The sequence below is a fragment of the Puma concolor genome, chromosome A1, assembly GCF_028749965.1.
Source record: "Puma concolor isolate L17-30 chromosome A1, mPumCon1.1.hap2, whole genome shotgun sequence".
Classification (NCBI taxonomy): Eukaryota; Metazoa; Chordata; class Mammalia; order Carnivora; family Felidae; genus Puma; species Puma concolor.
Window position 1 is genome coordinate 175,234,805 of NC_141667.1, and position 24,089 is coordinate 175,258,893.

Consider the following 24,089-nt stretch of genomic DNA (forward strand, 5'->3'; position numbering starts at 1 on the left):
CCCACTGAGCAGTGCAGTAGTAGCAGTGATCAAGAGTTCCCTCCCCTTATTAAGATCATTATTAAAGGTTGGGACTAAGTTGCAGTTAATGAGCTGTGACAGAGCTTCCCCTTTCCCTGCCCCGTCTCAAGTTAGAAGACTATTATTTAGGTTGGAAACGATAAAAAGAGACCTTTATCAATCGTGACTCTCGTTGCTGACATATTGATTTCTCTCAGGAATGCCCTGGAAGGGTTTGATAAAGCAAACGGGATCCTGGACTCTCAAATGATGAGCCTGCATAACTTGGTTCATTCCTTCTTGAACGGGACAAGCGCTTTGCCACACTCTGCTGCCAATGATCCCATTTTTGTGGTATGTTCAAAGGCTCAGAATAGATGGAAAATTTTCTAGATAATACGTTGTATGTATTTGCTTCTCAGAAAGATTAAGGTTTCGTGTGTGTGTGTGTGTGTGTGTGTGTGTGTGTGTGTGTGTTTTCTCTGTGTGAACATTGGGATGTATTCGTATGTGAATTCATTTTACTCTACACCACACAGGTGGTTATATGGCAATTAAAGTCCCCTCTTTAGAAACCCATGCTTTAGAGATGATTAGCTTTGGAATGACCCCAGACAGGAGTTTATAGTCCAGAGGTGGATTCATAAGTTAGCATAATGATATTATAAATCATATCACAATTTAGCATAATTTATATAATAAATTAGTAAAATGGAAATAATTTTTCAATGATCAGATGAGTGGTGTTGAAGATGAACGGTGGGACCACCATGACCCTTGCATGGAACCCAACCACTTGGCAACTTCGGAGCAGCACACAAGTCCACGGCCCTGTTTGGCGTTTGGTCCTGGGCCCCCTGATTTTGCAAAGCATTCTGCCTATAAATGAGCTGCTCCTTTTTTTTTTTAAACTATTCTTTTTTTTTTAATGTTTATTTTATTATTTTTGAGACAGAGAGAAACAGAGCATGAATGGGGGAGGGGCAGAGAGAGAGGGAGACACAGAATCGGAAGCAGGCTCCAGGCTCTGAGCCATCAGCCCAGAGCCGACGCGGGGCTCGAACTCACGGACCACGAGATCGTGACCTGAGCTGAAGTCGGACGCTTAACCCACTGAGCCACCCAGGCGCCCCTCCCAACAATTTTTAGTAATTGAGAGAGCAGTGGTAGTCGCTCGTATTAGCCAGGAAAGGGCTAAAGTTCATGTTAGGTATTTTGCGGTTTGGACACTGTTCACTTTTGTCTGCACTCCGACGCTGGTGCAGAATTGCCTTGGTTTTGTCCTGATCCATCACGGAGGGTCACAGGGTGACTTTGTCTGATGTTGATGTCCCATGATTGTTCTACCTTCGGCAGAACACCCGGGCCTCTCTGAGCGTGCCAGGTCAGCTCCAGGTTGTCCAGAGGCTGCTTTTCCGCCCCTCAAGTACAGCTTGCCAGCATTGGTGTAGAAGCTTTAGACATCTTAAACATTTGTATCTCAGCTGCTGAACCCCTAAAGCAGTGTCTCTGCTTTACAGATACTTAACTGACCATCTACTATTTTAACCCCGTCTTCAGGGTTGTGTGTCCTGGAGAGAGAGTTTCTAAGCAATTAGAAGAAGAAATTTCACCACCGTTCCTTTTTTATTTTGCCAGTGCTTTGAATTTAAACTCTTATCTAGTGTAGATTGTATGTTGTAGCAATAACTTTATGTTATTTTTTTCCTAGAGTTTTTCTCACCTTAGTATTAATCTTAACAATGGGTCTTAGCCAGCTCAGGTTGCTGAGTTCTGGAGGCTGAAAGTTCAAGTTCAAGGTGCTGAATGATTTGGTTCCTGGTGAAAGCTCTCTTCCTGGCTTATAGACCACTGCCTTTTGGTGATGTGTACTTAAGTGGAAAGAGAGGCAGTGAGCTCTCTAGTGTTTCTTCTTATAGGAACACCAGTCCCATCCTCTCAGGGCCCCACACATATGACCTTATTTAACGCTAATTACCTGTTTATCGGTCCCATCTCTGAATACAGTCACATTGGGGGTTAGAGCTTCAACGTATGAATTTGAGGGGGCCGTAATTCAGTCCATATCACAGTGTATCCTGAAACCATCAGTTGATAGCAGTTTGTTTTTCTGGACTCCTAGAAGGCCACATGGCATAGTCAAAAAGAACAATGGATTGTAAGTCAAGTAAGTTGTCTTTAGTCCTGAATTGTGCAACCTTGGGAGTCTTACTGAATTATATGGAGCACTCTGCAAAGTGCAGGTCACGGGGCTCGATCTGGTGTCGGAGGAGGGTGTGCTCATTAATGCAACACTTAATAGATTAGAATAATATGAAGCTGCTTTAGAAACTGCCAAGTACAACACAACAGTTATCGTAAAATAACAATGTGTTTCATGGTTGTTGCTGGGAAAGAATTAGAGAACTATATGTTGGCTTTGAATTGCTAAACCTTAATTAAGGTTTTTTATCTTGTTCTCCATAGCAGACAGTTGTGCCCTAAGGCAATTTTACTGACAAGCACAAAGTCAGAGTTATTTCAGAGGTGATTTATTATTTTTACTCCACCCAAGGTACAAAAAAAAAAGGAGATATAAAGGAGGGTAAAGGTATAGCTCACAATGCTCTAAGCTTGCATGATGGTGTGAGGGTCTAGATAGCTTTCTGGGCTCCCGGAAGGATGAACTCCTGGCAAGGGTGAGTTATAGGAGATCTGGATACAGAGCAGTAGATGGAGCTGTTTCTTTTTCCCAAAAAGCATTTCTGCCCTCATATTTGTGTGTAGGAAAACACAAAGGGGTCATCAGAAATGTTGGCTCTTAGTCCCAACCTCCAGCAAGGTGGGGGCTTCTGTTTAAAGCCTCCACAGCTGTCTTCGCTCTTCTGTAGGATGCTTGCCTCATTCATGGGTTCTGACTTCATATTTCACATCATTTTTCTGGCTCTTGTCTCAGCCATCAGCCTATGCCAAGGAGTTCTTGTGTCTCCCTTCTCTGGTATATAACTTCACATCTCGTTACCGATCCTGTATTTCTCTAAATAGGATTTTATAGAGCATACGTTTTCAACAATATAATGCATACACACTGTCCCTATTCATGAGGAAAAATGCGACACCACTCCTTACCCAGTACTCCAAAATGTTAGGGGGAGAACAGTAGAATCTTCTGACTGATTACGGATTATACACCCCCACATGACCTTTCTCTCCTAGTAAAGGAAATAAAGGCGATGCTGGTAATTTGCTTTTCAGCATCCTAAGTTTCAAGGATTGTTACCTCTTATCTCCCTCTTTGGAGGATGCCTAGTAAGCATGTAGGGCTTCATTCACTTTTCTGTGAATGGCCCTATCGATAACACATGCTTTAGGGTTTGCAGGCCAAATGATCTCTGTTGTAACTACTTCACCCCTGCCACTGTAGTGTGAAAGCAGCCATAGACAGTACATGAATGAGTGTGGTGTTCTAATAAAACTTTATTTAAAAAACAGGTGGTGAATTTCATTTGGCCTACAGGCTTTTAGTTTGCCAACTCCTGCTCTAAGGAATTAAATGTCCCTTCTCTGTAAGACTATCTCCTTAGTCTGTTTCATTCCTGCTCTAGCTGGGAGCTCACATTATGGCTTTAAGGATGAGGAATTCTAATTCTGTGACTTACATGTAGCTCAAAGTTACTAGATGTTTAATCATCCTTATCTTCATTACTTTTACTACCTTTAATATTTAAAATTCTGTTTTTCTTTGGTATCTGTTGTCATGTGCATGTAAATAGACAGAAAGCCAAAGCCTCTCTTTGCAGGCACGGAAGGAATAATGTTTGGGCATGAGTTCCAGAACTCACAGTTTCTTTAGGCTACTTACCTAGGGTTTCATGTTGAAGCCAATTCAGCCTTAAATAATTTTTTCACATATTGAGATCCAGGTTAAAGCATTTCAATTAAAAGAGTGATAGCTTCTAGAATTTCAAATTCATGAGGCAATTTATGCAAATATATTGCATACCACACTTATTAAAATTATTTTCATGAAATCTCTTCAAGCAAGAGAGGTACAAAGTTGTATGTGATCACAATAACGAGTAAAAGATATAATGTTAAAATACAGGAAAAAACTCTGAACCAGTCTCTGAAGTTCTAATAATTCATAAGGTAATTGACGGAAATGCACACATTTATCATGGAAAATAAGATTAGGTCACGGAAATGCTAAGTAGTGCTGTCTTCAATACTGAATTTAGATATTATCTAAGCGGCGGGGTGGGGAGGGAGGAAATCCAATAGACCCTAAAGTTAAGTAGCTGAGTTACTTGCCAAGAAAGAAACTATGTCAGAGACTTAACATTTTCTTCCCAATTTCAAAGCTATTATTCGTAGGGCTGCATTTGGATGTTATCCTTTTAGAAAGGTACATTTGGCAAGCACTAATACTTTCAATTTCAAGTGGCTGGGGGATTCATAGGTTGCACATACAATACTCACTGCACAGCTCATGTGTTTGTCACCTTATACACTGAAAATTCTACAGGGGATAAGATGTATAAGTAGTCTTATCATCATTTGCGTTTCTTAACAGTGAGTAATGGTTGCGTAAGATAGCTCCATTAATTTAGGAATATAAAGCAAGAAAAGAGAAAAGAGTTTCCCCAAACAAAAATCTAATGGACTGCATGAAGTTAATTCCCTTATTAATGGGTCATTAATTAGGTCATCATGACCTAATCAATAGGTCATAACAAGTATAAAATGTTTCTAAGTTAGTATGCGTTTAGTTAAAAATGTAATTTAATTTAATTTATTTTTATTAAAAATGTTTAATGTTTATTTATTCTTTAAGAGAAACAGCAAGCAGGAGCAAGGGAGGGGGAGAGAGAGAGAAGGGGACAGATGAACCAAAGCAGGCTCTGCGCTGACAGCACAGAGCCCGATGCAGGGCTCGAACTCACCAACTGGGAGATCATGACCTGAGCCAAAGGCAGATGCCTAACTGCCCAACTGACTGAGCCACCTAGGTGCCCCTAGTTAAAAATTTTAAAAAGATGTATATAGGACATTTTGCTTCTCTCTTCCCAAGAGTGAAGCACTTAAGAATGGATCCATTTAATTTATCTTTCTTATGAAAGAAAAATCATAATTAGGCTAATACCTTGAGTATTTAAATTATTGTTGTTTTATGTCAACTTTAAATTTTTTAATAGCTTATGATTCCTAATGATTTATAGTTACAGAAATATTGGCAAAAAAGTTTTTACATGTCCATAATTCCATCTCAATTTTCTGCTTATTTCCTCTCATAGTCTATGTTTGCACAATTGCAATTATAATGCACACATTTTAGGTTGTTACATAGTTTCCTAAATGTTTTCATTTAAAAATTTAAAAATAGATAATACTCATAAGGGGTTCAAATATAAAAGACATGAAATGAAATGAAGTCTCTCTAGGCTATCCATTATCATTTTTTCCTATTCTTCCAGATATATTTTATGAATATACAAATATGTTATCTGAATGGTAGCATACTATAAACATTCTGTGAATTCATTTTTTTTGTGTTTTTTTCCTTTCCTTTTCTTTTTTTATACTTATTCTAAATTTTTCTGTATCCATTTATGAAGGGCATTCTCATTCCTTTTTTATGACTATATTGTATTCTACAGTGCAGATTTATCCTGAAATTTTTCACCAGCTTTTTATCGATGGGCATGTAGGTGGTTTCTAGTCTCTTGCTTTGCAAGCAATGCTACAGTGCATGAGCATGTAGGGTAAGTGAGAACAGAATTGCTAGGTCAAAGATTAAATAAGTGTATTTGAGGGGTGCTTGGGTGGCTCAGTCGGTTAAGCATCCGACTTCGGCTCAGGTCATGATCTCACAGTTCATGGGTTCGAGCCCCACATCAGTCTCTGTGCTGACCGCTCAGAGCCAGGAGCCTGCTTCAGATTCTGTGTCTGCCTCTCTCTCTGCCCCTGCCCCGCTCGCACTCTGTCTCTCTCTGCCTCTCAAAAATAAATACATTTAATAAAAAATTAAAAAAAAATAAGTGTATTTGAAAGGTCACTAGATATTGCCAAATGGCCCTCCTTAAGGTTGAATAATTTTCCCTCCAACCAGCTATGCAGCAGAGTGGCAATTCCCCAACTCTCTCTCATTAATCCAGTGTGCTATTCCACTTTTTCATCTTTGCTAATGGGATAGGTGAAAATGGTATTTCAGTGAGCTTTAATTTGCATAATGAAGTTCAGAATCTTTTCATGAATTTACGTTTCCTTTTGTGATCTATCTGCTCTTGTAGGATAATGACTTTTGGAAAGACAAAAAAGAACAACTAAAGGTTCATAAGAGAATTAGTGAAAGCGATCTGTTCTCTATGTAAGTCAGTAACAAAATACCACATCTTCTTCTGACATTTTAGTTGTCCCGTAAATCGAATTCTCTGTTCATACAAAAATGTTGTTTCTAGGTTTCACTAGGGTTTGGGAAGTCACTTTGATCATTGACACCACACCCAGCGTCTAGAACAGTACCTGGCACTAAGTTGGTGCTCGGTACGTTTTGTTAGGAGACTGTTTACATTGCTAAGCATCTGTTAATGTGCCAGTCTCTATAGGAGGCATCATGCAAACACAATCTCTAACTTCACAAAACTGTGTGTACTAGACTGCCCTCCTCATGTTAAATATGGGGAAAACGAAGGTCAGAGAGGCTAAAAAAATGTGTACAAGAGTGTATGAACCAGTAAGTGGCTGAACAGAGATCTTTAGATAAGTTTCCTACTCAAAAATTTCCCCAAGTTCAAGGAAAAATGAGATAAAAACAGAGAAGGAGGCAGACCATAGAGATGCTTAATATAGAGACCAAACTGAGGGTTGCTGGAGGGGTGTTGGGTAGGGGCAGGACTAAATCGGGGATGGGCATTGAGGAGGGCGCTTGTCAGGATGAGACTGGGCGTCATATGTCATGATGAATCACTAAATTCTCCTGAGACCATTATGACATATTTGTTGCCTAGCTTGGATTTAAATAAAATTTAAAAAATGCTATAGAAAAGAAAAAAAATTTCCCCATGTTGAGTCTTCTAGCTACAATCTGCTTTTTGTCAGTTTAGACAATCTTAATTTAATCCTTTCACAATAGCTTTTATTATAGCTGAAGAAATTTAGTCCTGTTAGATCATGTTAATAGGAATTAACACTAATTGGTGAAGGGCAAGTTAGAATAATTTTGCTTGGCTTTTGAAAAGAAAGGGCATTGGTTTTATCATGATTAAATGTTCCAGTTTTTAAAATGCTACACTTATTTATACAATACATGTATTTTTAAACGTCTCAGATAAAGTCGCTAATTCTTAAGTAGTGTAACATCTTGGTGAGTTTTATGAGAGCCGAGGTATTGGTGGCTGGCCATCCGCTTGAGCTGGGCCTCCCAGGGTGGCAGGGTTTCTATTCCCTCAGTCTGGGAGATAGTTTGGCTTTGGAACTTGGCAGGAGCTAAAAGGTACCTGAAGAAATTCCTTTCAACTCTATACTTTATATGGATAAACCCGTGCTCTATTGAGAACTCAACCTATACTGAGAAATGAACTATATACACTTCATTATGGGTGAAATTAAGTAGCATAATGGCAAACCACATTTCTACGTAAATCTAAGGTGGTTAGACCATTGATGTGGGTTCCTTTCTCCTAGTGCTTTCGTGATCCCTTAGACACGCATGCCCTGGGAGTACCTCAGTTCTTATCTAGAATCTCTTCTAACATCCCTGTGGTTCCCTCTTTCCCACCTGCTTATGACATACAATGACTTCTTTTAAAGCTGTCGTCCTAATAGCAGAACCTCTTGTAGTCCTCTGTTTGCATGTGTTCCAAGTTTAATCCTTGAAATATAAGCTTTCTTCCTCAAGGGCTCAACTGATATTTCTTTTTTCTTTAATTGAGATATAACTGACAGGTAGAATTAAGTTAGTTTCGGGTGTTCAACCTAATGATTCAATATTTGTATATATCACAAGACAGTCACCTCAGTAAGTCTAGTTACATCTGTCACTATACATAATTGATATTTCTTTTTAAATACATGCTTTTAAATGAATTATGCTATATATATTCTAAGTATGCTTATGTATACTGTGCATACAATGCTATAATACAAGTATATGTGGACTATCTATGGGACTCCTTCAAAATGCCCGAAGATGTCTTCCATTCTGTCTGCTCAGGATGCAGTGAGAGAGTGGCTAGGGAAGGATAAGGAGAAGAAGTATGAGCAAAATGGAAAACACACAACATCCTGGCTGAGCACTGCCTGCAAGACTATTAGTGCTGAAATGTCCTTTTTTCTTTTTTTTTTTTTTTAATTTTTTTTTCAACGTTTTTTATTTATTTTTGGGACAGAGAGAGACAAAGCATGAACGGGGGAGGGGCAGAGAGAGAGGGAGACACAGAATCGGAAACAGACTCCAGGCTCCGAGCCATCAGCCCAGAGCCCGACGCGGGGCTCGAACTCACGGACCGCGAGATCGTGACCTGGCTGAAGTCAGACGCTTAACCGACTGCGCCACCCAGGCGCCCCTGAAATGTCCTTTTTTCTTATGACTGTTTCTTGTCTCACTAAATGTGCTGCGTATGGCATATCTGTCTCCTTGTGGCACGGCGTAGTCTCAGTGGAAGCTGGGTGTTGTTGAACTATTTCATGCCTGTTACATATGGTTTCTTTAGGGAAGTGTGAAACCAACATTCTGATCGCATATTGCTTCAGATTCTTGCTAGAACAAGGCAAGAATACATACATATTATCATAAAGTCGTAAGCAGGATGAGATCTCATTTTTTTAGGAATTACAATCAGGAATTCTCTTATTTAGAAATTCCGACCTAACTTTTATTTTTTCTTAAATGTTTATTTATTTTTGAGAGAGACAGAGAGACAGAGTGTGAGCAGGGACAGGGGGTAGGCAGAGAGAGATGGAGACACAGAATCTGAAGCGGGCTTCAGGCTCTGAGCTGTCAGCACAGAGCCCGACACGGGGTTCCAACTCATGAGCTGTGAGATCATGACCTGAGCCGAAATCAGCTGCTCAACCGACTGAGCCACCCTGACGCCCCCCAACCTGACTTTTTATTTGTGCCTTCTACCCTAAGTTCTAAATTGGAACCTCCCATATGAAACTCAGGGTCTATTGTGTGACTTCCTAGGGATTACATATGAGTTCTCAGACGAGCAGAGCATTGTCACAATAATACTCACTTTGACCATGACTGATGTCTTCTGGACATCACCAGCACCAGTGTGCTGGTCTTTGGTGATGTACCAGTGTCTTTGTGGTCATTGTGGCAGGAATCCGAACGTGTAGACATCTAAATGAAGGTTAGGTTTGATAGTAACTTTATCCTCCAGTGATCCCGAAAAAGAGAAGCTTTCCCTGTATTTTATCCCAGTTTCTTTATGTCTATAAGCACAACAGCCGTTGATTGATTGCTTTCTTCTGCAAGGGTTGCATTTAAAAATTTTTACCTTGAAAGCCCACAGAATCACATTTTCTTCAATACTGCCTTCAAGGTGAAACTTTTTTCTTCCTGTACCTATCCTTAGTTTGTTGGAGCAAGAGAGACTAGGTTTGTGTACCAAAATTTGTAACCTCATTTCTGAAACACTCAATTAATTTTATCATTATTGTTTTTTTATTTTTAGAGAGAGAGAGAGAGAATGTGTGTGTGTGTGTGTGCAAGTAGGGGAGAGGGGCACAGGGAGAGAGAGAATCTTAAGCAGGCTCCACACTCAGTGAGGAGGCCAACACAGGGCTTGGTCCCATGACCCTCGGATCATGACCTGAGCTGAAATCAAGGGTCAGACAGTCAGCCAACTGAGCTGCTGAGGCACCCCTGAAGCGCTCCATTTTTAATTCGGAAATATAGCTATGTATCTCCGTAGCAGACATAAGGCAATATCAGTGTACTGTTAGTTTACTTTTGCTTTTGTTTGTTACCCTCAAATTACATTTGGCCCTTAAAGACAGATTAACCGAGCTCACTTTTAATTCGTGTCAAACAAAGATACTATTAGCTTCTCAAGAGCAATTGAAGGCATCTTGTTCAAGAACAATGTTCACAATTCTAACAAAAATACCTATTCTACAGCTTGCATGACTTCTTATTGTGGGGGATATGTTATTGCTTGTGGTATTGTGTTTATCGCATTCTTTGCATCTCGTTAGCACACACTCGCCTGTTTTTACTACTTTCTATAAATTGGCTACTCTGTGTATAGCTCCTACTAGAGCATTTATTGTATAATGTTTTTATAGCCCTGCTGAGACCTATAATCTCTCCTTATTACTTTTCTCCTGTTCTTTTATCTCCCCAAATTATGAATTGCTGCAGGGTCTTGTCTCCTCCTTAATTATTTACACTTTGCACTGGGTGAATTCTGGTGCTTTCCAAGAGTTATTTGCCTCTTGCAGTACTGAATCTGGATCTTTCCATGTCTTGAGAATCCCTTCTCTCTTTTCCTAATCACAGTTTGATCTCTGACTTGAACTCAGACAGTATCTAAAAGCTCGAGATATTGTGTGGCTTTCTTTGCAAAATGCACTCTGGTACACCCCTAGATACTTTTTCTATGTATCACGTAGGGTTTGGTTCAGCTGCTTAGAACAGAAAACCTGTTATAGAAGTCCAAGCAAAAAAGAGGATTATTTTTCTCTTTATGTAAAAGAGCCCCAGTGGCGGGCAGTCCAGGGCTGGTGTAGTATCTCCACAGTCATCATGGACCCTTCTGTCTTTCTGCTCTACCTTCCTTGGTGAGTGACCTCTTTTCCTAACTTTGTTAGTTGGCTGTTAAGATGCCTGTGGCAACTTCAACCGTCACATCCATGTTCCATGAAGCAGCAAAGGCAAATGGAAAGGGAAAGGGGGACACTCTTAAGCTGAGACCATGACCTTTAAAGAGCTTTCCTAGAAGTCAGATCCAGAGACACTTAGTTCAATCTCAGGGATAATTTGATACATTGCTTCACTCAAAATACAAAGCAAGTTACAACGGAAGAAGAGGAGAATGGATGTTTGGTAAGCAACCAGGAGTGCTTGCTGTCCTTAGGCATTCCACCCCTACTGCGTGGGCTCCATACTTGCAGTGAAAGCTGTGTTTAAGCCTGGCAGGCTCCCCAGGTTACAGATAGAGGAGGAAGTACAACTTCTCTCCCTGGGAACCTTCTAACCTTATCCAGAATTCCCAGGACATGAGGAACCTTTTCAGGGACCTACACCAAAGCTAACACATAGTCCTTTTTCCAGGGCTGATGCCCCTTCTCAAAGATGACTTTTACTAAACTCTACTTGTAGGAAACATTGATCATTTGCAAAATCACGTGTCTTCCAAAGCTGTTGCTTTAAACTTTACACCTTTATTTCTTTGAAACTTCAATTTTGCTACTCAAAGCTGAGACTTCAGAATTCACAAAAATCTTTTATCTCTGCAAAAGCCCGGCCTGGGTCTTAACATTTGATGTTTTTGTTTTTAAGATGATTGTCTTTGCCATGAACTGTAAAAAATCCATTCAGGGGAAAAAACTATCCCTTGAGTAAATGACTTGATTCCTTTAACTACCCTCTGTGTATCCATGTGAGACAATACAGGCAGAAAGTTCTCACTGTTGCCTCATAGGGACAGCTAACCACCAGGAACCTTGGGTAAGATTTGAAAATGTTATTGACTAAATTAACAACAGTAACATAAGCCAAGAGGGCAATGCAGTTAAAGGTGCTAAGTGCAAAGAGCTATGAATTCAGACTGGGAGCCATGAGGGAAGATACTCGAGGGCAGGAACCATTGCATTGGTCCTTGATGAACCGATGTCAGAAAACAGATGAAACAGCATTGCAAGCTGAGGAAACAGCACCAGCTAGAAAGGGGCCAGTTTAGTTGAATTGTACAAAAGATAAAACTACTTTGCCTGGCACAGTCTTTAGGCAACAACTCCTTATTAAACATCACCTCTGTCCAGGTTGCATGCTAAGGTCATGCTTCAAAGGTAGAAAGACCTGATCTCTGACCTTTAGGAATTAAGGGTCTTATTGAGGAAAATAGATAAATAAGTAACAAGTTATAGTAAAATTTGGCTAGTGTTCTAATTGGAGTACAAGGAATAATGGTGGTTGGGTGAATGAATTCATTTAATAAGCATTTATTGGAGTAAGTACCTCCCTGCGCCCATGTGACAGGTTCTCGGATGACAGTCACTTGGGACCCAGGGGAAAAGAAGGGGACAGTGTCCATAAGTCCTTGAACTTACAGCCTGAGAATAAAAAGAGGAACCCAGCATAAAGGTTGAGCTGAACTCTCACGTTTATGTCCTGTTGCAAAATTGGGGCTATAAATGTGGAAACTTTGCTACTAAATATTTTAAAACATGAAATAATTGCTGTATTTGAAAAGGACTTTAATAGCTTCCTTGAGGAAATAAAAATGAGCACTGTGCACATCACAACATTTTTTAGATTCTCTTTTGCTAGCATAACACCCAAAATCCAAATGAGAGGGTTACAAAATGAGTATACAGAAGATTGGACCTGGTGAGAATAATTTGAAAACCTATTTTGAAGATTTTCTTCTCCCCTTCCTTCCTCTCCTTCCTCCACCTCTCTCCTTCTCTCCTTTCTCTCTCTCTCTTTCTTTATTCCTTCCTTCCTTCCTTCCTTCCTTCCTTCCTTCCTTCCTTCTTCCCTTCCTTTTCTTTTTCTTCCTTCCTTCCTTCCTTCCTTCCTTCCTTCCTTCCTGTCTGTGTTGCAACATTGTTAAACACAGCCTCTTTCTCTTCTGTTAAAACCAAAGCTTCTGAATATTGAGTAGGATATCTATCTTGTCATACTTGCCTTTATTCTCAACTTAATAATTAACACTTATTTACTGAAGGCATCAGATGTTCCCAAATGAGTGTTAAATCTGCAAATGAACTTTCGTTTGTTCACTGACAAAGAGGTTTATGATCCTGTTTGGAGAGATGCCATGCAGCCTTGAAAACTGAATTAAAAATATCAGTGGTTATGCCACTAAGATAAAGTTGGGTATAAAGAAGTTCCTCATGTCAAGAAGAACACCATTCCATTTTAAAGAAAGCTCCAATCTGATTGGCCTGATTGGAACAGACAGGTCAATGTCAAATGCCATGTGTCTAACTGTCTTGTAGGTACTTCATTCCTTTACTGATGCCATTTTTGATGAGTGGATGAAAAGATCCAATCCTCCTGTGGATGCCTGGCCTCAGGAACTGGCGCCCATTGGCCACAATCGGATGTACAACATGGTTCCTTTCTTCCCTCCCGTGACTAATGTGGAATTCTTTTTAACTGCAGACCAACTTGGCTACAGCTATGCCATCGATCTACCAGGTAATGAATGCAACTTTTAAGTGGGTAATTCATGCATCTTCTAAAGAACTTTTCTTTCTTTTTTAAAATATAAATCAAGACCTTACACTGATGTACTCAGGTTTGGTTAAGTCAGTTGGCAATTTTCTACAATATATATATATATATATATTTAGCAAAATGTGCCTTGGAATGACCAATTAACCATCAGAAAAGAGACTGGTTGGATGACTGAATTAATAAATAATAATATGTAATAAATAAGTAATCTGAATCCATAAAATACCAGCCATGGTTTGAAAGGTCTACCCAATAAAATCAAAATGCACTAGGCCCATGTGGACAGGGATTAGCAGGATTTAGCCGTCACTTAAAGAAGGGCTGCATGCAGGGTTAGGCAAGTGCAGTACTTGCCCTGAGCACAGAGTTCAAGGGGAGACAGAAAAAATTCAGGAATTGAGATAAATAATAATGCAATGCAATATTTTTCAGAAATCAAAGTTAATGCAAAAAAGATGAATACACTATCAAAATTTTATTAAAGACAGGATTGTGTTGTTTGTTCATCCACTCCTGCATTATCTTGTGACAACACCAATTGCTTCCAGTTAGCCCATATCACCCGTGCTGGGTGGGTTTATGAGATTGATGTTGGCCTGCCAACGCACTGGACTACATGGGGCTTCACCTGTGTTCTTCATCGCCGTTCTTTAAGTCATGTTTTTAAGCTTCAGATTTTTTATTAGCTTTTCCCACTTGTCAGAATATGGGAGGATATTTTGATAAGTGTCTATACACAGGCACCTATTTTTCTATTTGCTGAGACCCCAGTATGGCGCCACGTGCCATTTAAACCATCTTAGGACAGGCTGAGAGAGAAAAGGTAAAACGATAAAAAAATATCTTACTTTGTCAAGAATCCCCCAAAACACACAGCCCATCTGCTGGTGAGTTTTCCCTGTTTGTGTCTATTTCTCTTCCCTAAATCTCAGCCTACGATGTAATCACAATGACTTCTGAGCTCACATCTCTCTCTGACTTCAGAGTCTTTCAGGCCCTGGAACCTGTCCCTTGTTGTTCCTTCTAGTCCTGCAACTTTGCCTACTTGTTCTCCTTACTTATTTGAAGTTTCCTTTCTTTGGACAGCTGAGATATCTTTTTGAAACTTCATTTTTTTCTCTGGAATTGAACATAGTAATAATCAAAAAGTTTGGGATGTGCATTTGCCCATTCTTCCATTTCCTCTGACATCAGCTAATTAACAGGTATAGATTGAGAGTCTAAATATGCCCAGAAGGCATTAACTCATTAGAAGACACAAATTAACGTTTCACTTAATGGTCTGACAAAGAAATTTACAATCCTCTCTGAGGAGACATAACTGTAACCTAAGGTCGGAGAAGGGAGTGGAAGATTTGGGAAAGGCTTCTTGAATCAGATTCAAAGATGTGGGGGATCTTCTGAAGGTGAGGTGGAAAGAAGGGAGCATTTTCGACTGAAGAAGGGCAGGGACAGAGCTGTGAAAGGTGCAGTCTGTATAAAGGACTGTGTGAAGACGCTTGGTCGGAGAAGAAGGCTTGGGGAGAAGATTACCCGCATTAAGTTCGGATGTGATTACTGGGGACCTTAAAAGCTAGGCAGAAACCACAATGAGCTGCCACTTTCCACCCATTAGGATGGCTATTACAGACAAAGCAGTAAATAACCAGTGTCACTTAGGCTGTGTGGAGTAATTGGAACCCTCCTGTACTGCTGGGGGGGAATGTAATGTGGTATATAGCTTCTGCGGAAAACAATATGGCAGTTTCTCAAAAACTTAAGTATCAAATTACCATATGATCCAGCAAAGATTCGAAAGCAAATACTCCAACAGCTATTTGTAAACCTCTGTTCATAGCAGCATTACTCACAATCGACAAAAGAAAGAACTCAATGTCTACCCAGGGCTAGATGGATAAACAAATTGTAGCCTATGCATGCGATGGAACACTACTCAGCCTTAAAAAGGAAGGAAATCCTGTCGTATGCTATGACATGAAGGAATCTTGAAGATCTTATGCTAAATGAAATAAGCCAGTCACAAAACAGCAAAAACTGTATGATTTCACCTATATGAGGTATCTAGAGTAGTCAAATGTATAGAGACAGGGGCTGGGGGCTGGGGGATTGGGGAGATATTATTTCAGTTTTGCAAGGTGAAAAATATCCTGTGGATAGATGGTGGTGAGGTCACACAACAGTGTGAATGCACTAACGCCACAGAACTGAGCATTTAAAAATAGTTGTGATGGTTAAATACATGTCATATGTGTTTTACCACAATTTAAAAGAACGATCATTTTTTATTCATGAGCAAAGAAATGGCAGAATAAAATCTGTGTTTTAAGAATAAGGTTCTGGCAACAGATGTTGGATGGTAGCAGGAGGAGAAAAATTACCGACAATCTTCTTGGAGAAATTGCTTCAGGGTGAGTAGGGGCCATCTGTGGAATTGGAGGAAAATCCTAGAAGGAGGATTTTACATTTAGGCAAATGCAGGATGTAGAGTAAGAACCCGGGTCAGAGAAATCGGATTTAAGAATAGCTGGCCAATGAGGTGCCTGGGTGGCTCAGTCAGTTAAGTGCCAGACTTCAACTCGGTCATGATCTCACCTTTCACAAGTTCGAGCCCCGTGTCGGGCTCTGTGCTGATGGCTCAGAGCCTGGAGCCAGCTTCAGATTCTGTGTCTCCCTCTCTCTGCCCCTCCCTCCCTGTCTCTCAAAAATAAATACAAGCAATAAAAAAAAAAAAAAAAAAGAATAGCTGACCAAGGAGAAGGGGATTTTTAAAGAAATGACAAACTGGCATAAGTATATTAACATGAAATCCATTAATTTTGTGGAGAGTGCTTATAAAATAGATTTAAGTCAAGTATTAGATCTATCATGTGGAAGATTCAGATTACATTCACAACTATTTAAATGGGTGCAAACTTCATCTGCTTCTGCTATTGAATGTCTCCTGTTATAATAGCCAATCTGACCTGTCTCACACATTTATCATCCTATTAACAGGTAGAGAAGTAGTTGAAATTCTCCATTTGAGGGCTGTATATTTTGCAGTTCCCCAGATACTATTTTAGCATACACTTTAACAAATGAGATTCTAACTCACGAAAGTAGTTATATACTTCCTTGGAGGGTTTATTCTGTACAAATGTTTGTCGTAAGAAATTTAAAAATGCAATCAGCTGTATGTAGATAATCGAATGCCATTTCCTCAAGAAAGACAATTCTGGATATGACAAAGTGTTGGTGGGGAAGGGAAAGATAAATTTTATCCTGGCCGGTAGAGTTTTGCTTTATCAACAAAAAATGCACGTGAAAAACAAATTGGTGTATTCTTTTCTTCTCTAAGAGTATTCAGCTGATGAAAATCCCCATTGTCGACCCTTCTTTTCTGCTTTTATTGCAGTTGAAGAAACTCCAGGTTGGTCCACAACCCTCTTGGTGGTTATGGGAATGTTGGTGGCTCTGGTTGGCCTTTTTGTGCTGCTGTTTTTCCTTCAGTATAGAAGACTTCGAAAAGGCTACACACCCCTAGTGGAGACACATTTAAGCAACAAGAAGTACACAGAAGAAGCCTAGAGAGCTCACGCCTTTCCCTAGAGAAGCGGCCGTAGGACCCTGCTGATGTACAAACGAATCCTCGCTGTCCCTCCTTTAGTTGAAGATGTTTTACACGGTTCTTCCTATTGTAGTGATTATCCCAAACACAGAAGACGCTTAGCTGTAGTTGCTGGTTTACTTGTTTAACAGACTCAAACTGGAATGTTTGAGGCTATTTCTCTCACCAAACTAAGGTAGAGCTAACAATTTATGGTATCTGATAATAACTTCCACACTGATTAAGCCTCCTCATGTTCTGAGAACACACACACATGCACGTGCGCGCACACACACACAATTGATAGAGTGGGTTCATTTTAATTTGCAGGTCAGTGTAATTTGAGACCGGGGCAAGATCGTGGTTCGATTTTTTCTTAGCCCAAGTGTCTTCATTTGTAATGGGGTGGGGGTAGGGGGGGCAGGTGCTTCCTGAGTCTCCATGAGTTTAGCTCTAAACATCAATGCTTTTAGGTGTCTTCCTGATTGTCTTTCTGAGGCCTGCTGTGTCTTTTCTTCTGTAGCCTTTACAATGTGCTTGAAGATCCTATTTTCCAAATAGGATGGAGAATGACTGACTGAATGAATGAATGATCAGTTTGATTCTCTTTCATAAATTAGACTTTCCAGAATTTGTCAAAACCTGCAGTTCTTAACAGTAGACATATCATGAGATTCCATAGCTGGATAAACATTGATCCTATAGTGATAAATAGATGAAGGGTTAAGTTATAGAGTTTCCTAATTAATACACTGTTTTAAGTCTACTAACAAGTATAGAAACAGTTCTTCGAGGAAAGTCTGACTGGAAAAGGCTGTGAGGCTAGAATCCTGGATATGGGACAATTTGATTAGAGTTTCATTACTCTGAGGTCTCATTTGGCTGATCCTGAACGAATTACTTTACCAAGTAGCCTCTCAGATGAGAAATTATTCATGTATAATGCCGTTGGTTTATTTTTAAGAGTTGACTTTAGATTTACTAATGCTGCGCTGTACTGACAGTGACCTATGGATGCTAATCAATTAAGTCTTATCATTTTAAAAGCAAACCATTCATACAAAATGCGGCAATGCAGAATTAAATGGTTGTGTTCCACTAAGTAATCATTGTATCATGAGACATAAGAATGGACAATCTTTACTAAGATACACAGACTTACCAAGATGACCCCTACTTCTGAGAAGTTAACAGTTACTGAGATTTCAAGGTAAATTTCCTCTGCTCATATCTGGCACCTGTGCTTCAGGAGTGAGGCCAGAGTTCTAGAAGGTAGCCTGTGTGTCCACTCATTTCAACTCCTCTTTACTGGAATGGATGTGTGTGAAGAATGGGTGGGAAGAGGACCCTGGAGCTAGATACTTTCTACATAGGGGGGTGTGGTGCTAAAGGGTGTAAGATTCATCAAGACGCAGTGTTATCTCCTGGAATGAGACTGTGAAAGCCAGAGAAATGGACAAGGCCCATTCTGAACTGAATTTGAGCCTGAGTCTCGTAAAGCTACAGGTATATCTGAGAGTGGGCTCAGCACGTGAGAATCAAGGTAGCCCAGGGTCCTTTGTGGACCTTTTCTAACCACAGCCACACATAGATCTCATTCCTGCCTTTAACAGTATCTATGGAAAATTCAGCAAAGTTTCATGAACGTACTCTAGTCCGGAAGGTTTACTCTCCGAACTTGGGGTTGTTGAGGAACACAGTTTTACATCCTGTTTTTAAGCTAAAAGAGACACGTTAAAATGAAGACATAATTGTGCATGGTAGGTGTGTTTCTGAAAAGTTACGTTTAAATCAATGATATGTTAAAAGTACCAGGGGAAATTACTTCTTATAGATGAACTATATGAATAATTCTACAAAGCAAATAACCACCTCTAGCTTACTTTTCAGGTACATCAGAATTTTCATTCATCATATTCCCACACGATTTATTTAAAGCAAGATCTATCTGAGGTAGAAATAGAGGGTAATCACTTACACTTAGCTACTTTTATCTATAGTGAATGCAACTTTTTACAAACATTATGTTTTATAATGTCTTCCTAAGAGAAACGATTTCCTAATTTTATAGTCCATAGAAGAGGAATAAAATTTTCTAACATTTTCTAACATCACAATAAATCAATGATGAATGCCTTTTATGAAATTTAAAGGTGGAGTGAACTTGTTGGAATGAAAAAGTTGGTATTTACTTACATTGAATATTATGCAAATAAAGTCAGAAAATACCAGGAAGCATTGTACGGTTGTATTTCTCAATGACAGTGGAAAAACTCCAACCTTGAAGAAAATGAATAGATCACTGTATATGCTTCTATCCTCAGTATTAGAAAAATTGTATGTAAATGAATTATGGTTTCGAAAGAAATGCTTTTATAAAGCAAACATTCTGAAGTGAAATTAAACCTAACAGCTACCTTTCCTTTGTGAATGAAACTCTCTTCTAATTGTAAAATTCCTTGCTATTAATTTGTGTTCTGCTTAGGATTTAACATTGTTAATTGTAGTAATCCTAATGAGTAATTTTAATCTCATATTAACAAGAAGTAAAAAAAAATTATTAAAGAGAAAAATGAAAAAAAAAACACGTTTTGCAGACTTTTGTCCATCTGTTGGGGGCTATTGTTTTTTAATTTGTGAACGTCAATTCCCATCTTTTTCGCACTCAATATACATATATTGGAATATGTGTGTGTGAGTGTGTGTGTGTGTGTGTGTGTGTGTGTGTATAAAACACATAATAACTACTTCACTTTTGAAAATAAGTTCTTAAACTGATGTTTCTACTATCGTCTGAGTTTCTCAGCAATTGCTACTTCTTGGCTCTCAACTGCAGGGCTAGAGAAACCAGACAGCAGCCTACTCCCAGGTGACAAGTTACACTCGATGTCTCCACAGTCTAAAGACTGATCTTGGGGTAAGGTAGGGGAGTAGGGTGGCTACTTGAAGTCACTGACCGGGGAGGCAAGGTCCTGCAGCAGCTAACTTGCTGATCCTCTTGCAAACTTGCGATCATTTTGTTGGGGACGCAGAAGAAAGGAGTTAAGAGTCAGTGAAGTATGTGGTGTTCGCTTCCATGTTTAGAATCTAAGCTTCTAAAGGTCAGGTTGGATGCCTCTCTGTTCAGCTTCAGTGCCATTGTATCAAAGCATTTTAAGTGCGCAGAGAATGTGGGTGGTTAATTGATACAGGCGTATAAAGAGTCAATTCGCTCCCCAGTGGGGACACAATTACTCTCCTCAGTGCGATGGCAAAACCCCAAGTTGACCTCTTCCTATTTCTGCAGAGTCTTGCTCGTCCTGAGTGCTCTATAAATATTTTTAATGAATAAACTGTTCTCAAAGTAGAACTTTTCATTCCGGGCCTCTGGCATCTGTTTTAACATGTGCGGAGAAAACATAAGATAGTGGGATCTTGAATCCCTGCCATGAAATTAATAACAACCTCTCTTTCAGATTCTGAGTTGTACATACGCTGTATGGAACTTTATTCCATCCAACCCAATGCAAGGGAATACTTTCAGCTGTATTTTCTTGTCCCCACTGTTGGCAGGCCCCAATTCTACCATTTACAGGGACAAGGATAGAAAGCGAAGACTTCGTGGTATCATTTTAGGGCCTTGGACTATCTGATGTCTTAAAAGCTTTCTTTCAGCGGAAGGTGTTAGTGGCCAAATTAGTACCTTTCTTATGCAGATAGACCCAGGAGTTTGTGCAGAAACTCCCCAAAGATGGCATGATACTTTGACTTTAGCTACAATGGCAATTCAAGCTGAAGATAACCCCTGTGAATGTAATTACGCTTTGGCAGGTAGTTTAATGAAATCTTGAAAACAACATGCAAGAAAATGATGAGGAATGGGATAAGTTAAAGTTTTCTAAAAGAAAACAAAACAAAATTCAAGGTTCCTGTTGAAGACATGTACGTCTCTCCATTTTCATCAAGATTATGTCCATTTGGCAGAAACCGTTAACCCACTTGTGTTATTTGCCCCACCGACTCAAGTCAGACTTCATGAATATAATTAATATGACTGATTTGGCCGTTTCTCAAGCCATTCTCTGCTATAACTATCACCTCATCTCCCACATGGAATTGTGCTCTGTGTTGTAAACAAGGCCTCATAGAAAGACTTAAGCTTGTCTTTTATTAAAATAGTAAATATTTCACTGCCAGAGTACCCACTCTGACTACTCATTAACTTTGTATGTTATTAAGCATTTCTGAATTTGTAATTAGCAGACCGTCCTGATTAACAGCAGAGTAGAATTAGGCTGACAACAAAGCAAAAACTGCCCTCTTGTGTTTCATTAGAAAATCGCACTGTGTGGTAAAGTCCTAGCTTTTTTTTTTTTTTTTCTGTACTGTGGTTAATTGCCTGGGGTGGGGAAAACCAAAACAAAACAATCCAGACGCTAAAAGATTTGCCATGAATTCAGAAATCAGGACAGATAAAGCACAATATTTAGAAGGAAATTATTTCCTGTGGAGGCAAGGTAATGATAATTAAGGCTCTTAGAATTTCCCTTTTAACAGATTTTGAAATGTTAAATGTTCAACAGTAAACTATAAAAGTTTCAGGGAACATTTCAGCTGCTGGGCAAAATTCTTTTATGCTTGTCAAACATACACAGGGGATATTTTATCATTTATCATACAATATGATTTATAGGATCATACTACAGCTGGAGGTTGGGGAAATTTCTTTTTCAATTAAAAACTGTTACCGAGAAGCTGGTAAATTTTGGAAAAGGTGTTAGGGGTCTTCTGAAAAAATACTGGATCAATGAATTGAAACCAGATGTAAATACTTGAGTTTGGGTGAGGGTGTGAACAGGGTCAGGAAATATCCTTCACTATGGAAAATTCACTTTTCAAGACTAGACTGTTTGTACTATGGCACCAACAGCAAATACTTATTTGGGTGCCCACAAGTGGCTTAGCTTATATTAGGTGATTGAAAAAGGGACTTAAGTAGTAAAGAAACCAAGCTTTCTTTAACTTATTTTCAGTGCTTACTTATTTTTGAGAGACAGAGCGTGAGCAGGGGAGGGGCAGAGAGAGAGGGAGACACAGAATCTGAAACAGGCTCCAGGCTCTGAGCTGTCAGCACAGAGCCCCACGCAGGGCTTGAACCCACGAACCGTGAGATCATGACCTGAGCCGAAGTCGGATGCTTAACTGACTGAGCCATCCAGGCGCCCCAAGAAACCAAGCTTTCTATCTAGTTTTGTAAAGCTTCCCCTTCCAGTATGTATACCCAGGTAAAGATTAGAGGGAGAAATACAGGGCAAGGCTTCCCCCCACCCCACCTTATTCTGGGTTTTGTTTACATGAGAAAAGTGGGGGTTCAAAATTTTTCAGCTGAATCTACCTGTTTTCTCTATCTTTGGTGGTTCTCTCGAAGGGGGATTCCAGACACAGTGATGGTAGCTGTTTTTGTGGGGAGTAGGAAAAAGGCAAAAAACAAAACAAAACAAAACTGCGGAGTCAGATTTGAAACACTTAGCTGCCAGAGGATGAAGGCTTCTCTTGAAGGGAATCATTAATATGTGCCCTATTGATAAATATGTTATTATATGACACATGTTGCTGGAAACCTAATTCTCAAAGTGGCAAATTTATTATTAACGTTTCCACTGAAAGCCTCGTTTCCAATATTTTTATTTGCTTCTTTAAATAACAAGCTTTGACTTGACTGTTGACAGTGATCCATTCTTCTCTTCTTAAAAGAGTATCTGTATTTCAAAAGTCTTGCACTTGGCACCAAAGAGGCACACTGAGCTAAAACCATATGTGTTGAAGCTTTAAGTCACAGACCTATTTATGCAACAAGTGACCAGCCTTGAACACAGACAGACATGTAATCTCAGTCATAATCCTACAGTACTGTCTTGTGCCCCTGTCTCTTCTTCTGCCGTGACAAGCATACAACCTCCAACCTCTACGTCTCCGAAACTCTCATTTGAGCTACACATTTTCTTTTCGTTTTGGGCATTTTACAATTCCGAGGCTTGTAACATATTATAAACTCAAGGTCGTTTTCCTTCACTCTGTGCATTTCTCTCCTCTCAATGTCCTCTCATCAAGATGCCGCCTTCTTTGTGTTTTTAGCACGTTTACTTGAGATAGTCCCAACTCTTTGATCTTGTGCTGACTCTAAATCTTTTGCTGTCAGCCAGCAAAAGATATTTATCATACAATATGATTTGTATGAGAGAGAAGAGATCTGGTGCGTCCCCAGTGCCCTGTCTGCCAGAGCTTGACGGCATCATCGGGAGTCTCCCACAATCAAAGGGCTCTTCCAGCCCAGGAACATGCAAATTTGTTTCTTTGCTACTTCAGTATGTCACAGTCCACATTTTGCAGCTTAGCTGCACAAGAGCAGGCATGATAAAATCATTCTGAAGTTGACACAGGGCGTAATGGATGTCAATTCATTGTTTTCAAGCAACAGCCAACAGAACATCAGATTACTGTGAACTCACCTTGCAGCTAGATGGCTACCTTGGACCTTTCCTCCACTTGCTGGAGACAGGATGCACCGGCGCGTGGCTTTTATCACAGAGCAATCTGCTCACCTTTGTTGTAGCTGTCGGGAGGCAAGATCCCTGCTCTCTGGAAGGTTTGGCTGAGACTTCTGGGTATGTACCTCACTATACATTGTCACAGGACAAAACAGATGCCTCAGCTCATTCCCCGCTTATAGCTGTCACCTGCCCCCACTGGAACTGTTCCCTTCTCTCCACACTAAAAATGCCACTGGAAAATATTTGTTAAAAAGCCCACTATTTTTTCCCATTCAAACCACCAGTCAGTGACTTGACCTTAATTATTTCCCTGCGTGAAATCTCTGGCAGTCTAAGATAAGGGTTCTCTGCTCTCATGAATAGCATGGTATTTCCAGAGCCCTGTCACAGGCTGGTGTTCAATACAATCCAAGCATAATTCCTGTGTTGACATTTGGCAGGTTTCCTTTTAGCCCATTGGGCCCGGCGCTGGCCCAGTGGGGAGGGGGGCTTCCCGAGGGCTAATTTCAAAGGCAAAGGGGCACGCTGGGGATGAAATACCGACTGGCTTCAGAGGGCGTGGAAGTGAAATGCGTTA

General features: G+C 39.9%; 1 protein-coding gene across 1 annotated transcript in view; it reads left to right on the forward strand.

The window, feature by feature from the left end:
- The window catches only part of DCT (dopachrome tautomerase), a 35,632-nt gene extending 16,232 nt beyond the window's left edge, over window positions 1–19,400 (forward strand). Inside the window, exons 6-8 of the mRNA XM_025924362.2 lie at window positions 219–354; window positions 13,156–13,357; window positions 16,791–19,400. Of these exons, the coding sequence (XP_025780147.2) occupies window positions 219–354; window positions 13,156–13,357; window positions 16,791–16,963 (511 nt within the window). The 3' untranslated portion in view covers window positions 16,964–19,400. The remainder of the gene's footprint in view (window positions 1–218; window positions 355–13,155; window positions 13,358–16,790) is intronic.
- The last annotated feature ends 4,689 nt before the right edge of the window (window positions 19,401–24,089 follow it).